At 32.2% G+C, this 16,890-nt stretch overlaps 2 protein-coding genes and 1 long non-coding RNA gene across 3 annotated transcripts; all 3 read left to right on the top strand.

Moving 5' to 3' along the window:
• The first annotated feature begins 525 nt into the window (after window positions 1-525).
• On the top strand, window positions 526-8,030 carry LOC123689140. The gene is made up of 7 exons (XM_045628013.1): window positions 526-636; window positions 1,195-1,324; window positions 2,014-2,209; window positions 3,303-3,435; window positions 4,403-4,535; window positions 5,726-5,975; window positions 7,786-8,030. The coding sequence occupies exons 1-7, from the start codon at window positions 602-604 to the stop codon at window positions 8,028-8,030; spliced, it is 1,122 nt and encodes a 373-aa protein (XP_045483969.1). The 5' UTR covers window positions 526-601.
• A 520-nt stretch (window positions 8,031-8,550) lies between these two features.
• LOC123689161 lies at window positions 8,551-9,724 on the top strand. The gene is made up of 3 exons (XR_006750204.1): window positions 8,551-8,781; window positions 9,236-9,357; window positions 9,608-9,724. It is a non-coding gene; the product is annotated as an uncharacterized LOC123689161 (long non-coding RNA).
• A 541-nt stretch (window positions 9,725-10,265) lies between these two features.
• Window positions 10,266-16,593, top strand: LOC110998782. Its single transcript, XM_022267562.2, has 9 exons — window positions 10,266-10,398; window positions 10,780-10,885; window positions 11,564-11,679; window positions 12,225-12,407; window positions 12,794-12,956; window positions 13,220-13,405; window positions 13,618-13,789; window positions 15,896-16,048; window positions 16,391-16,593. The coding sequence occupies exons 1-9, from the start codon at window positions 10,343-10,345 to the stop codon at window positions 16,474-16,476; spliced, it is 1,221 nt and encodes a 406-aa protein (XP_022123254.2). The 5' UTR covers window positions 10,266-10,342; the 3' UTR covers window positions 16,477-16,593.
• The last annotated feature ends 297 nt before the right edge of the window (window positions 16,594-16,890 follow it).

Raw genomic sequence — 16,890 nt, 5'->3', positions numbered from 1 at the left:
TAAAGCACGTTTGTTTGAAATTTCATGTAAACTCTGTCTCAGCTTAGTTCAATATAACTTTAAGAGAAGCCGCTTATTTAAATATTAATATAACTAAGGTTAAAACTTATTAAATTGCTCTCTATGTTATGTACAGTGAAACTATAAAAAGTCTACAAATGTGTTACGCAATAATTTTCGTTCACACTTTAGTAAAGAAAAATCTTTAGAGATGGCGCTAATACAAAAAAAATATGAGCGATATAATTTCTACATTTTGATAAATATTTCAATATTATTTCACGATACGCAGACATATTTTATTACCTTAATATTCATTATAAATAATTGTTACGGTTAGCTTCCTCTTCGAAAAATTTATCCTTTTATTTTGTTAATTTGACTCTCCACAGATGGCGCTAATGGACACGTACGTATTGTCTGCATATGCAGACAATACGTACTACGCTTAATTTTTTTAAATGCATTCTATGATTAAATGTTTGACAATTTGTTTTCAACAAGACTTTTTTGGAAAAATTAAGAATTTTATTTAAGGTTTTTTCCTCGTCATTATAATTTTAATAATGTGTTTGTGATTTAATTATTAATAATATTAACTATGGGTGATACATTACCATTGCTACCTAATAGAGGGTAAGATGACCTGCATAATATTTAGTTTCAGTTGGTAGTTTGTAACTATTGTAATTGCAGTATTAGTTACAGTTGTATATCTTATATTATAAATGTTATATATTTAATTTAAATATAAACGAAACCCCGACTTTAATATTTTTAAAATAAGTATAAGTTATGCTTAGATTCTACTATCCTGAATATTATACATATGATATATTTAACATGAAAATGTGGCATTAATAATGGCAAATATTATTAAAATTCGGTCGTAGGTACTTGTGTACTTCTGTTTATTCGTTAACAACTTACACATCTTTCGTCTTTATATTATTAGAACATATAGACATGTAATATAATAATTAAATATCGATGTTAATATGAGCGATGCTTTATGATTTACGGGCATATTCATGATCACGTTTTTCCGGGAATCGGAATAATTTCTCTGTGTTTTTATTTTTTTTGTGTTCAGAGCATTTTTAGTGTGAGTGAGATTTTTCCTTATGACAAAACATATTTTTTGATTTAAAAATCGTCAAGACTCTTCGGTCACGTTTTGATTTTCGATTTCAGAGAAACAATTTGCGCAGACGTGCGACCGATACTACGGGAAGTTTTTCGTGATGTCGAATACCTACCCCCACTCGTCTCATGCCTGACTGAAAAGGATGATGAATCAGATTTAATTGCACAATGCAAATGGGTATAAAAAGTATTTCTGTATTATAAACAATTTGCCTTATTAAGTATTACATTTAAAGATATATTGTAAATACAGTTGGAGCCTTCTCTTTTCGGTGTACTGTACTATTAAACTACTAAATTTGTACCTGGGATTGTTTGGTTGAATTTGTGGGTGTAAACCCCGGCTAGAACGAATGCATGTTTTTTTTTCTGCGAAATCATAGAATCGGTTTATTAAAATTAGGTTTGTTTTGACGAAAATGTTACGCCACGACTCATAAATAGTTGAGGCACTAAATGTGCGCAACATACTATAATTATAATGTACATTAATAAGGCGTTATATAATTTATACTTAATATATCTGAACTGTTTCTACTGTATATCCAATGTCTGTGCTTTGTTTTCCTTCGTAGAAATAAATAAAATTTCTTTAATAGGCTAGTTAGGAGCATCTACTAAAGCTTATATGATTAGAGCAGCAATTAAAATAATAACTAAATACATTAAAAAATAAAACCCCAGTTTTTAAAAAATATAACTTTTTATTTCACGTCCAGCTGTATACTTAGGAATTATTAGTAAAAATTTTGTCATAACAGGCGTATACAATGTGCATAAATCTTTATTAGTACGACTGTATATGTTTATCTTCTAAATAGTTTTCTTACGTTTCTTTTTTATTTCGTTCCATTTTTAATTTTCCAGGTCGACGAATTTTCATCGGAGTGTAAGGTATTAAACGAAAAAGAAAAGAAGTTAAAAAATAAATATGCAGAGCGGTTATCAAGAGAACCCCTTCCGAATATTTACAAAATGTACCCAGATACTGGGAATGGTGATCAAGAATCTTGGACCATTTTAAGAAAGGATTTGAAGCCAACTATAGAACACGATGCAGCTTGTATGTGGTTTTCTTACCCGCAAGGCCCGTCATTTATCGACATTGCATTATAAAAATATTAGGTAGAGAGAGCGCCACTCTTGTTAACAACTCTTGTATACATACGGAATAGTCTAATAGGTAGCGTTGCATTTTAAGCTGTGATTTTACGTCGATTGCTTGCCATCTTTTTCGATAGATTTCGGATAACTTACAACTGAATCAATTGTCAGCTGGCGCAAGCGGTGGGTTGCGGAAGTGGCAAAAAAAAGAAATTATGTGATAGTACCCCAGCTGAATTTTATTCCATTTTGTTGTAACTTGTGTGCTGAAAAAAAACTTTAGCTACGTCGTGGAGAGGGGATTATGCGTCAGCTTCAAATCAAGTCGCATAAACTTGTAGGGTACGAAAACAACAATCAGCTACTTATATAGCTGGCGAAGTGAAGATTTAAAATATAGAAGCTATTTCCTTTAAAACACATATTTCGAGATAGATAGAATAGATAGATATTTGAGATAGAATAGAGATATATGGAAAAACTTTTAGCCGGTGTACTATTATGACTTAGATCCTTTTTCACTTCATTCACGGCCCCACACCTGCACCCACTGCGACTTGAGCAATTGACCGTCCGATCACTAGTAATCATAAAAGACCTAACGCTAATAATATCAGCCGGCTTACTATGACCTTTGTATTTGCAACGCTACCTTAAACGCAACGCTAATAGGAACCATTGTTCCCGCTTAGTCTCGGCTCTGTATCACTGACCCTTGGACGTTCGACGTTCACTGCATAACCATATGAAAATGTTCCAATGAGTTTCAACAGTCAACTAAAACCATATTCGTTGGTATTTTTTTAAACCATAATCAACTAACCAAATATTTGTTAATTTAAATGAATTAAATATGTAATGTATGTAAGCCACTTACTGCTCGCGAATTGCCGTAAACCGTACTTTATTTCTGATTATTTTACTCGGCACCCCTATAAAATACATTTTTTCAATGTTATTTACGATAACTCTATAAATATAAATAAATTATTGACTTTATATAACTTGGAAGTACTGTAATTAATTAATTAGATAATCCAACACTATTTTAGGTGACGCAAGGTTATGGATAAAGAATATACTTAATAGAAGTTCTGGTGATTTGACAAATAAACCGTATGAGCCTCAAATACACAGCAAAACTATCTTACTTCCGGTTGAGAACTCGACGATACAATCGTACAGGTTGGTTGAATAAAATAGAATAAGTTTAACTGCTTTGTGAACAGCTATACACTTGTTACGGTAAAATGTTTGACGTTTTCCTTTGATTATGATTAGTCAACAAATTGAAATTTTTATGTAATGATACTAAAAATATCAAAAGATTATGGATATGTGAGGTAGGCCTTACCTTGAACAATCATAAAACGATTTCCGTCAATGTCTTTTGATTTCAGATATATCCCACTAAGATACTCTTTTGTTTTTTTTCTTATGAAAGTAAATTATAAATTTTAAAGCACCATGAAAAGAGAAAAAGTTTTTAGTTTTATTACTAAATTACAGATTCAAATGCATTTTATATTTTTACTTTAATAAAGTTTATTTGACATTTAGTTTAATTGAGCATCAATTATTTTGTATTGTATTGTATTTTGTTGTTTGTGTATACACGTGAATTAAATTGGTTTAATTTCCGGTGAAACAAAAAAAAATAGACCTTGATATGTGCCCCTTTTGTAGGCTACTAGATTTTGAACAGACTTCCACTTTTACCAGTATAGCGTACGACAAACCAGGTTCAGAAGATAATCCACTCCTTATATAGAAATTGTATTCGTTTTTATACTCCCAAGCGAAATTATCACTAAATAAATTCAAAGCTATTGTTAAGCATAAATTAATCAATAAAGATTATTATAAATTTGTCGAATATTTTAATGATCCCAATCCTTGGTATTTATTAGCTTAAAACAATTTCTATGATTCAAAACTTAGCGATTTCAAAAAGTGACGAAAAGTTTCTTGCCAGTTCTTCTTGCATGCACTACGCCCTTGGCTTGGGAACTGGTAGTAAATGTAAATTTAGCATTATTTTAATTTATTTTCTGACGTTCATAATTATATTTGTTTCCCTATATGAATAAGGTTATTTTGACTTAGACTTTTAAGGCAACATTGATGCACATATCAGTTTTATTTCATGTAGTATCGGGGAGGCAGTTCCACCTCCACCCCCATTTCCTCCGAAGCTTATACTGCAACCTCCATTACCAGAGTACATGATTTGCGTACCTCCAAGAGTTGAATTTGTCAACTTCACTGTAGGAAATGTTCATACGGTAAGAACTTGTAGTCTGTACAAAGAAATAACAGTTTTTCAAAATAGTACAATCCATAACAAAATATTTGTAAGAATATAATATTATAAAGAAATCTGCATCTTGCAAGCTCCGTGGTACCAAAGTGAATGTTACTAATATTCTTTCGTAGCTAACAAAAACAGCTGTTGATCAGTAGGCGTATGATGACTAAACAGATACATATTATATTACCCACCGGATTCATTCTATGATAATTTTAAGCATATAAAATCATCAATGATAAATTAATATTAATTTTAAAGACCAAAATGATTGGTAGATATTTGCATGTTATTTTTGCAACCAAAGTCGTATCAAGTTTTGTTGGTGAAATATTCGACATGTTAATTTCACCTCGAGCGTCCAACAAAATCAAATTGTGACTTCGTCAAAAATACACCGGGAATTTGATTGATGTGTGTGACAGAAAAAGTTAGAAATAAAATATGAAGCCCGCATTCAAATTCTGTTCTACGCTTGGTTCATAAATAAAAAATGATACTTGAAACCAGATGCGACGATGAGAAGTCTGTTCGTGTCTGTGCTATATCAAAATTATTTCACGAATTACACGTAGAGCTTAGTTTTGGTAAATTTTAAGCAATAATCATTCCGCTCTACAAGTCCTCTTTTTCTGATGTAATAGAAATACAATCTGTAGGATTCCTGAATTTTTAAAATACTTGAGATTTACTCACAAGGTGTTGTTTATTAGAAACCTAACGGGTTTATTCATAAAAACTTTACCAGTCTATCACTTTTAACTAAAATACTCTTTTGTCTCTTTCCGTCAAATTGTTTTCACACTGTGATAAAAAGAGATATGTATATTTTATGAATTTTTGTTTTAATTTATAATCCACTTTGACTTGACTAAATTTGCGAATCAATAAAAAATATAACAGATTCTAACATGTCCTAAAACTATATCTACAATAATATTGCTTTTTAAATTTAATTTATTTATTGTTTAAGTATTTATTTAGTTTTTCTTGGAGGCTATGTCGGTGCCAAGACTATATGTAAGATTTCTATGATTCAAATTCAATTCGCTATTATTATTTAGAATAGTTAGTTACGGTATACGTTACGTTACGTACGTATACTGCATCGAATCTAAAACGTCCTCTTACGGGGCTTAAAGTAAAAAGTAAGGTACTTTTTTTTAGGAATCAGTCCGTCTTATAAACATATCCAAGTTTGAGTTACGTTTATCCGTATCGCCTCCAAAACGTCGTGAACTAGATATAGAACTTTGTTCTCGTCTGGTGGTAACTTCGGGTTCAGCTGCGGAGTTTAAAATACATTATCGCCCAGTTGATGTGCTGTCTGTCACCGATGAACTGCTAGTGAGAGTTTCTTCTGGAAAATCCTTGAAGATTCCAATCGCTTGTTATATGCAACCGCCAATACTTGAAAGTAAGTTTTTAAGACTTCGTTTAAATTAGTTTTTGAATGTCTAAGGAACCTTACAAATAATATAGATTTATTGTTAAATTTAGCGCCTGTTGTAATGAAGGCTGATTATTGTCTTTCTGCCTCGTAATTAGCTCTGATTATATATATTAATTATTCCCCGTTAACCTTTTGATTGGCTTTTAAATTTTTGTTAATACATGTTTTTTTTTATTATTATTGCTATTTTTTATTTAGATTTTTTTGCATTAGTTGTAGTAACGTGTTATTTTGAGTTTTTTTTTGTTAATTATTTTGCATTTATTGCACTCTACCCTCTATTGGTGTTTCTTTTTCTTTGTTTCACATCAGGGTTGCCTGGATGAAATCACTTATAAGCGATTTCCTTAGGCCGCCCGTTGCCTTATAACTTTTGTAACCTTTTTTTATTATTTTTGTTATGAGTGTTTTGTTTTATATATATATATGCAACACAGTGGCTGTAAACGATAAACATATTAGTATTGTCTTTTAATAAGATAACATTTACATATTTAAAGAAAACAAATTTCTTCAGTCACCGTGTCCGCCGCATGCTGCACCGCACTCTGTAAAGGACGCGAATCGTCCGATAATCGTACATCAATCCGTTAAAAAAGCATTTTCTTTAGATACACCTATTATTACTTATTAGTTACATATTGTTGTATAATGTATGATACCAGATTTATGTTTGTATTGTCACATTGTGTAAGCATGTAGTTATAATTGATAAATCAAAATATAATAATAATGTATTGAAAAATACTTCGGTTTAAATATATTGCTTTTTTAAATACGTTTTTAATCTCAGATTTTTCAACATCTGTCAAAGTATTTTTTCTATATATTCTAGATTATTTAAAATAAAAGATTCGCGATTCACATACTCTTTGAAATATGATTACACAGTTTGTGAAATCTATTACAGGAATCGGACCTGTTACGACTAAAAGCGTTATATTTACTAAGTGAATGTTATGCACTAACTCAAATGTTCGAGTTAGAAACATCTATAAATTATTAGGACAAACATTTGTTTTGTCACTTTTATGGTTTGTTCCGATTATTTATTGTTGTTTTCATACTACTTGATACAATAGAATCAAAAGTTTTGAAAAGCTTGCACAAATAGTATTTGAAATAAAATTTATCTGGTAAGGGTTTGATTTGTTAATGAGTTTTCGCCTTTTAGTTTACGAGATTTGTATCATTTTTTTAGTTAGAAATGTTTCAAGTTACGGTGTTTACCTGTCAATAAAAAAGATGAATGTTAGTTTAATATTTGTTTTTTATTTTTTATTTATTTATTCACACTTCGTTGCTAGAAAGAAACACAAATAACACAATACATATAAATTACAAGGGATGCAACGGGTGGCCTTATCGCTAACAAGCGATCTCTTCCAGGCAACCCTAGTAAGAAAAGAAATCAATAAATAAAAAATGATGAGTGCAAGAAGTGCATAACCAGAAGTTATATAAAAAACAAAATATATTTATTTTAATCTATAGAACCTGAATCTAGAGATAACAAAAAAACAATATTAATAACTAACTAAAACTAAAAAGCTAATCTTACAGATTCAAGAATAGCAAATAGTGAATTACATATACAAAAAAATAGAGGAGATACAAGAATTTTTATGTTAACTATTTAAAATTTTCATGAAACCATTTTAATGTAACGCTTTCAAACAACAAAACCTATTGATAATTTATAGAAAATTTATTTAAGAAACTTAATTTTAACACGATAGAGAAATGGTGAAGGTGCATAATACATGTTTTTCAGTACTTGTACCAAACTTGACGTCAATTCATATGGAGTCTATGAAGACGGTAAAATTAACACGTGATGTACTGGATCTAGGGTCCAGGCTTTTAGGAGATGTTCATCGAGCGTCGTTATTATTCTTTTGCGCAGAGAAACATGCGAATTTCTTTTTGCTACCTGAAGATGCCTGGCTGAGCTTCTGTATTGACGTACGTGTCATCTTATCATTTTACAGAAGTATTTATACATTTTTTGAGGAGTAAGTAAATTTATGATTTTTATTACATCGTCTTAAACTTTTTGGTCTGTGTAGTGCATGTCGCGTGACGGTCGGCCGCGGAGTAGGGATAAAGTGAAAGGCGCTCGTCATAGCAGCCAAGGCCAATATGGCGGCACACATAGTTCGCAGCAGCTGACCGTGTAGTGTATAGATTATTATTCATTTGTGCCAGTGCTCTAGTATTTTAATATGTGTATATAATCTAAATAATTGTTAAGTATTATGTATGTCGTACTATCTAAGACACAGAATTCAATAAAAATATTAGTTGAAGACTTAGTCTACTTTTATTAGTCCCATTATAATTCCAATTTTCCAGTATAAAATTAAGATTGATAATGATTTGCTTATTAATTATATATAAACATCAACAAATAATGAAGAATATAAAGTTACGAGCCAACCATTTTGAGCCACCTTAAGTATTTATTAATATATATATAATTATACTGTCAATAGTATATAGAAATAACAAACTCGTTATTACGTTTCAACAGATTGCAGCTAACTCGGGAAAAGGTAAAACAGTTGGAGGTGCAGCCAGTGATAGCTTCTGGCTCAGCCCGGTTCGCTGGTCAGGAGGTGGGACAACGAGGGCCTTAGCTGTTTGCTATGCAACGGAACCAGGGCTGCACACCACAGCTTTGAGAATAATTTGCTCCACCGCTATTGTGCGGTCTTTGAACGTCGTGGCTGATGCATTGTGGTTCAACACGGATCACATTACTTTGGAGGTGGGCTTATTAATATCAGTACCTGGATGACCGACCTTTGCTCGGTATTTTTTTCTTTTTATAAATCGTGTTTTTTGGAAATTTTATTTAAGTACGAATTACATACTAATAAAATTATGAAATATGAATATAATTATCAAATAAAGATATTTATATTCATATTTAAGTTTTTATTTGACTGACATCTTTAAATTAGCAATTCTATGTTTAAGTTGATAAAACACGAATAAAATGACATTTTCTAGAAATGATTCCTAGCTAAATCGATTTATCGCCCCCGAAACCCTCTGTATACTAAATTTCATGAAAATCGTTGGAGCCGATTCCGAGATTCCAATTATATATATATATACAAGAATTGCTCGTTTAAAGATATAAGATAAATAATTTAAAATAATTAATGAATAATTAATAAATAAGACTAATTATTCTGTATTTTTTTCTTCTTTTGTAGGCTCACGATAAAGACTACGATATACGTAGTGAAGATGATGAAGCATGCGAGTATTATGTACATCTCGGTACAGCTTTTCCAAGCCGATCGTTATCTGCTACAGTGGAAGTTTTGAATCACAGGTATTTTAATTTATATTCGGATTCCAAATATGCAAGAAACCATATAGAAAGACCGCTCAAACCTTTTTTGAATCTCAGTACAATGTGTGGCTGCTTGTTATAATATGAATTATTGCATTTAGAAACAATTTATGTCAAATCAACAGAAAAACTTTCGAAGAATTACGTCTCTATCTCCTACTTCTTATGTCAAAGGAGTTTAAACAACAAACGCCCCATTATCCTTCAACTTACAAGTACGTTTTTCTAGTCCAGTAACGTATCCCTATTACTGGAGTGTAAGACCCTGGGGAGTTTGTTCCTGTTGGACCACATCTCAAACCTCACTGTTCGGAGAAGATGACTTATGTGATGAGGCGAAGTTCAACCGGAGTGCGATGAAAGTAGGTTGTTGAAAAAATATTTCCTGGTTGAAATACGGAAAAACAAAACAGAGTCAAGAGTCAATTTAAAATTTGATCAGTCTACTCTTAGCTTTATAATCATCCAGTGGTCGAGGGTTTCAACCAAAAGGGTGGATACAGGCTTGTCTTCGATTAAAAAATTAACAATGTCTGGGAAAAATATTACTAAGGTTATTTTAAACAAGTACCAACTTTTTAGTAGTAAAAATTGATTAATATATTACTATATTTTACCATTTCCTTTAATTTCGTATATTAAGCAAACGCCTTGAAGTGATTTTTATTTAATCGTTGTATTTATGCATTTAAGATTTTACAGTAGGCATATAAAACTCACTAAAGTATTTTTAGTAATTTATTAATCAATTTTAAAAAGTTGTATATCGTTAAGTAGCCACTATGATTCTCTTATTAGTTTTATATTGATAAATATTGTATATAGTAGTATATATATATTATTATATTACTGAATGTTCTGCACTATATTTTTATAGACACAAAATGTTGCCAGTGAAGACGCAAAAGTAGTGAGAGTTCAGGCAGCCCAAGGTCGTCTCTTTCCAAGATCGGTGACTCAACTCATGATCCGAGTACCTGATGTTGGTCAAGTACTAGGAATCCACAGAGCTGTGCTTATGTTAGTACAATTAATATTTTGCTAAAAAATCAAATTGTTCATAAATATGTAGAAATTATCCTTCTCAGCTTCGTATAGCGGGATGTTTTTAAATGATTTTGTTTTCTAAAATATTGATAATAAATATATATTTTACTAAGGCAAAATAAAGTATTGTAATCCCGTTTATTTGTGTAGATATAATGCAGATAACTTTACACCATAATATTAATATACCAATAACCTTATAATTTATAAAGAATTCAACGTCTTATAAAATCATTGTTTTCGAAAATTAATAACAAAGTAATCCCATAATACATATAATTATATTAACACAATTATTATATTTTAAGCACAAATCCAAATTTATGTATTTAAGGATAGCAATTTTTATTGCAGGTTAATTTTAAAGGAAATTCCAAAAGAAAGTTTTCCAACGGATTTTGATCCTATGATTGTGAAAACTGAAATCGTAAATGAGGAAGCAATACCAGGAGTTTGTTCGGTAACAAATTTTTCGTATATTAGAAATAAAGTAACATCCTTATGTAGAAGTATATACATTATTACTATATCTATATCTATTGGATATTTATAAATGGGACTCCAGGATTATTTAATCCTTATTTTGAGCTTGATAAATTTAACAATAAACTTTTTGGTATCTGACTGATGTTATAAAAACCGCTGGATCGCGCTACAAGCGGGATGACCCCGATCTCAACGCTTTAGAACCCGCGCAAATTGGTGGTACTGTGCGTAACATTGACGTACTGTGATACGTCTAGTCTCTCACCACGTCTCGCTTGGCCTCTCCCAGGTCGTTCGTCGGAATGTTAGCCTTCTTACTGGATATGTACTACTGGAAGTGATTAGTCGAGAATTCACCCCACCGGACATGACACCTTCCTACTCTAATCCTCTAAGGTCCTTTTGCCTCCGCCGTCCATGCAGTGCATCATGACGCGAACAATCACACCGCCAGCTCTCCACCCGAACTGGATATTGTCCGCCCTAGAAAAGGAGCAGATATACAAACCTCAATTCTAACAGCATTACCTCAAATACAGCGACAAAGATTTTCGTAAATATATTGCTGCTAGACGTGCCTTTGTCGTAAAATGTATACCATTTTTATTATAAATATAAATTTACAGTTTTTTTTAATAAAAATGTTTTTTAGAGTTGGAAACGCGAACTATGTGATGTAGTTTGTTGTCAGCTCGAAGTATGGTGGGAGGTGGTGCCTGTCAGATTTGTTCTTGAACCGTCTGTGTTAAAGCTAAGACATTCGAGAAGGTAATTAATTAATAAAGAAAAAAATATATATTTTTCAATAATCGGTACTTCTACTACAAAAAATATACCCATAAACCTGCTGTGCTAAAAGGTGAAAATATTTTTTGTTTGTCAAGTGATATTAAAGTGATTTTAATTGGAAATTACCAAAGAGGCATATAGTACGCTTATGTTTAAGAATGCATAATTTTGTATAGTAGGTATATTTTTTTATTTGACTATGTGACACATGAACTAGATAAATTACCCAATTAAACTTCCTTAAACCATAATAATATCAGAAATTATTTACCGGGCATAGCAAGCATGCCACTTTATCCCGCCATGGCTTGAAACATTTTTTTTTATAGAACAGGAGGCAAACGGGCTGGAGGCTCAACTGCTGTTAAGTGATACCACCGTCCATGGACGCTCTCAATGCCAGAGGGCTCGCGAGTGCGTTGCCGGCCTATTAAGAATTGGTACGCTCTTATCTTGTAGGACCCTAAGTCGAACTGGTGAAATAAAATAAATAAGCGAATACTTTATATTGCCGAATTTTTTAGAGTCAAATCAACGGATGTTTGTATAAAAGCGACACAGTTGTATGGTGTAAGTGGTGTAAAGGCGAACTGGAACGTCAGTGGTGCGAAAACAATAAATTTGCAGCCGGGAGAACCTATCGCAACTCAGTTTAATTTACAAATGCAACCGCTACCCAACCACTTTCCCGATACAGATGTGATTCAGTGAGTACTGTTATCGACTGCAGTAATAAGTGGAAAAATATACTTAACTGAAAGCCTTTAATATATTTTGGTATAAAAATATACTTTTAATGCTTTTTAGTTTGAGATTACACTATGCCAGTCTTTAATGTTTAGTAATTGACGCACGTGCATGTAACTTGATCTTGAGTACATGTCCCTATAGAATGCAAAGTTAGTCCGAATAATTAGGCATTGAACTTCACTTAAAAAATTGAAATATTAGCAAAGATGTGTTGCACTTTATAATTCAATAAACAAAAATTTATTCAAGCTCAGTAAATTTTCTTATTTTAATTGATTTTACCAAAAGCCTTAACTTTTAAGCTTCTTTAGGAATTATAGCTTACCATGTTACTACATTACAGGTTAAATGCCGAGAGCAAAGAATGGAAATGCTCAGCTTTCATACAGAGAAACTATGATACACGTCACCCCTCCTTGCGGCCTGCATTCAAGTGGTTAGGCCTAGTATCACCTGGGGCTAAGGTCCAAACTGAATTAAAAGTGCACAATGATACCCATCAACATGTGAGTATGTTTGTGTTTCCTATTATGTTGGTTATAGCTAACTAGGGCAATTTAATTATATTTGTAATGCAATTAACACAAGCTATTTTGCTAATAAGATTTTTTTTAAATAACACGCATTTTGTTGTACATATTTGAGAGCATATTTTTTTATTAATATTCGTTACAAGTGTAAGGAAGTAGGTTTTATGTATTATATAAGCGAAGTTAAAATATGGTTATTATCTATTGTTGGCCAAAATGTATTTGATGTAAATGTTTAGATTTGTTGGTGGACAACGTGTATTCGATGGTGGGGCGAGCGCCGTGTAGCAAACGTATGCGCTGGGCGCGAACCATGCCCACAGTGCTACGAGCGTAGCTGTTCCTGCGCAATGTTAAGTCCTACGAGAGGAGCGCTTGCGCATGACCAATCTGTTGTGCTCAAATATAGCGTTATTGCACCTGATGTAATTATACATATTGTTAATTATATTCTACTTTGCAGATACATTATAAATTATATAAAAGATTTTGCTCAACCAAACCAAAAGTATCTTTATTATTCCCTGTAAATTTAAAATTCCTTTTAAAAGCTTTCAAATGGTCTATATATATAGTATATAATTAACCGGAATAGAAATATGAAAATATAAAAATTCACGAATAAACTATATTATAGACAGATGGAGTGGTTGCCACGCTGGTACAAGTCCACCGAACATCTGGTGACGTGTGTATGGTACACACTGTTGCGGGAACAGAGGCAAGGGCCACTCTACTCGCCTATAGAGTTCTCGCACCACGTGTAGTTATGCGAGTCATGCCGTGTCTTGGTGACAAACATGGACATTGTGAGTAATGTTCCAAATGAGTTATAAAAAAATAATATGTTGTGTTTAATCTTTAATCGTGAGGTAACCGGCGCAGGCTGATCATTTATTTGCATTTATAACTCCTACAAATGGATACAATCTTAAGCCAAGACCCATATAGTATTTTAGTGCAACTGGATTATTATTATTGTGCTATCTCCAAACATTTCGATAACTGTATGAATCGTGTCGATAAGATAATGTCTGCTCGTGGCATTTTATAGAAATTTACCGTGCAATTTGTCCAATAAATACCCGAATAGTTTTCAATACTGCATGTATTTCAAACGTGTTGTTTACAAAATGTACTATTTTAATACAGTTGCTCAAAAAGTGGCATATTGCAGGGACGTATAGCGTTCGGAAAGTGGGCTATTACACACTCGTGCTTTTTCTTTGCCATTCCCGCACTCGTGCGTTTTCTTTGCCAACTGTCAAAACAATGTGTATTAAAAAGAAAAAACCAACCACGAAGGTTTTATTCAAAAGATTCTATTATAATAATTGGATTCAATAAGTTAGGTTAGGTTTATTTTATTTCATATCAATAAAAAAAATATTAAAAAGAAAAAACTAACCATGAAGTTTTTATATTTATTAAATATTTTAAAAAGAAGCTACTATTTGTTTTAATATCAGATTTATTGATTGTACTCAATGAGTTAGATTTGGTTTTCTTTCAATAAAAATAGTCTACTGAAGAATTGGCTGTATGGGCCAAGTTCCCTTTGCCTACCCAGAATGGGAGAAGAAAAGAAAAAACAAGCTTTGCTCATATTCTTTGCGGTTGGCGCCATTTTCCGAAAATGTTCTTTCGAGTTGAGTTATTTGTTGCACAAAATGAGTAATTTCGACGATATTTTATTTGAATGAATACCACCCGAACTCAGTATAATTGCACAAAATTGCTTCGGAGAACAATTTACCGAAAACATATCACATATCTACATGCAATGAATTTATTCCGTAGAGAGAATAGAAAAAAGCAAATAGTTTAATTAAATTGCTTAATTTTTTCGCAACTGTATTAAAAATAGTCGTTCAGTACGCGTGCGGAACCGTCATTGCAACTTGTCCCGACTGTCAACCCTCACCTTCGGCTGCGCCTCGGCTCGGGTAGACATTCGTCGGAACTCGTTGCAATGACAGGCTTTCCGCACTTGTAATGAAATATACTATTTTAATACAGTTGCTCAAAAAGTGGCATATTGCAGGGAGGTATAGCGTTCGGAAAGTGGGCTATTACACACTCGTGCTTTTTCTTTGCCATTCCCGCACTCGTGCGTTTTCTTTGCCAACTGTCAAAACAATGTGTATTAAAAAGAAAAAACCAACCACGAAGGTTTTATTAAAAAGATTCATAGAAGTTTTTATGATATATGATTTCTAAATATTATAATAATTGGATTCAATAAGTTCGGTTAGGTTTCTTCTCATTTCATATCAATTAAAAAAATATTAAAAAGAATTTTATAATATATGCAAATACGTATTTTTAAAAAGTTTACTAATAATTGGATTCAATAAGTTAGGTTAGGTTTATTTTATTTCATATCAATAAAAAAATTATTAAAAAGAAAAAAACAAGCTTTGCTCATATTCTTTGCGGTTGGCGCCATTTTCCAAAAATATTCTTTCGAGTTGAGTTATTTGTTGCACAAAATGAGTAATTTCGGCGATATTTTATTTGAATGAATACCACCCGAACGCAGTATAATTGCACAAAATGCTTTGGAGAACAATTTACCGGAAACATATAAGTCGCTACATATCTGCGTGCAACGAATTTATTCCGTAGAGAGAATAGAAAAAAAGCAAATAGTTTAATTAAATTGCTTAATTTTTTCGCAACTGTATTAAAAATAGTCGTTCAGTACACGTGCGGTACCGTCATTGCAACTTGTCCCGACTGTCAACCCTCACCTTCGGCTGCGCCTCGGCTCGGGTAGACATTCGTCGGAACTCGTTGCAATGACAGGCTTTCCGCACTTGTAATGAAATGTACTATTTCATTACACTTTTCGATTTTTATTCCGAATGCTAAATTTTGAAAAGTGAATAAATTTTTTTTAAATTCTTTTACAGGTAAAGTATGTTCATTAGACGCTGATTGTCGAAAAGGCTGCGCTGTGTTAAGGCCCAGTTTTGCCCTAACTGTTGGGTTTAGAAGCTGTTACCGAATTAAATGTAGCAACTTAACTCCTCTACCCACTACTGTCAAATGGCAGAAGCCAATTGGTAATGGTTTTCAAACTCGAATAACAGACATTATACTTGATTGGTAATGGTTATCAAACTCGAATAACAGACATTATACTTGATTAATCAAAGATAAAAATATCGCAACGGTATAGTTTACTTGAAACAACACCGACATCCGTCAAACTTAAGCGTAAACTTTTTCCTTTAGGTTTGGTACTATCGAGTGAAAGAATATTCAGACAACGTCAAAGTTTATAAGTTTTTGACACATGAGAGTCATACTTAATTTTAAGTTTCGTCCCGGAGTATGACTATCAATATGACATCGACTTTATTATACCTAATAAAAATAACATAACAACATTATAACATTTCCAGATGGAGAAGATACTCTGAGAGTGATATTCATTCCCAACGACTTTGATCTACAACCTCATAGTTCTATAAACATACAAGTGCGTTGAAAAGAAAACACAGTTTTATTTCATGTTTATTTACTCGAAGATTTATTATCACTAACACACAAAATAATTTACGGGAAGTGCGAGGATTCAAAGTGTGATAAACAAGCGTGTTTTAACTCGGTTGCACTTTTTTACGAATTTTGAAATATTGAATTGCCTAACATTGTGGTTAAACGAACTATTATCAGTCTTGTTTGCTATGCTATATTTTATATTAGGTATCAACATGATTACTACCGAACTATAATAGTGTAACAGTATTGTCAACATAACAAGGGTAGTTTAGCAGTGCTGCGATCGAATTCTACGACGGTTCTTTCTGGATATACTGCCAAAGTTTAAAAAAAAATATGGGACCTTTGTGGTAGCGAATAAAAACAGCATTACATAAAAATTATCAAAAAATGTTATATA

The sequence above is a fragment of the Pieris rapae genome, chromosome 4 (assembly GCF_905147795.1).
Source record: "Pieris rapae chromosome 4, ilPieRapa1.1, whole genome shotgun sequence".
Lineage (NCBI taxonomy): Eukaryota > Metazoa > Arthropoda > Insecta > Lepidoptera > Pieridae > Pieris > Pieris rapae.
Note: the sequence above shows the minus strand (reverse complement) of the source record. Positions and strands in the feature narration are given on the sequence as shown.

Excerpts from the sequence above, each read along its gene's own strand:
- LOC123689140 (XM_045628013.1), top strand. The coding sequence starts at position 602 with ATGGGTGATACATTACCATTGCTACCTAATAGAGG. Across the intron at positions 1,325-2,013 it reads TAATTGCACAATGCAAATGG|GTCGACGAATTTTCATCGGA; the intron begins GTATAAAAAGTA and ends TTAATTTTCCAG. Across the intron at positions 2,210-3,302 it reads TATAGAACACGATGCAGCTT|GTGACGCAAGGTTATGGATA; the intron begins GTATGTGGTTTT and ends ACACTATTTTAG.
- LOC110998782 (XM_022267562.2), top strand. The coding sequence starts at position 10,343 with ATGATCCGAGTACCTGATGTTGGTCAAGTACTAGGAATCCACAGAGCT. Across the intron at positions 13,790-15,895 it reads TGGTGACAAACATGGACATT|GTAAAGTATGTTCATTAGAC; the intron begins GTGAGTAATGTT and ends ATTCTTTTACAG. Across the intron at positions 16,049-16,390 it reads CAAATGGCAGAAGCCAATTG|ATGGAGAAGATACTCTGAGA; the intron begins GTAATGGTTTTC and ends TAACATTTCCAG.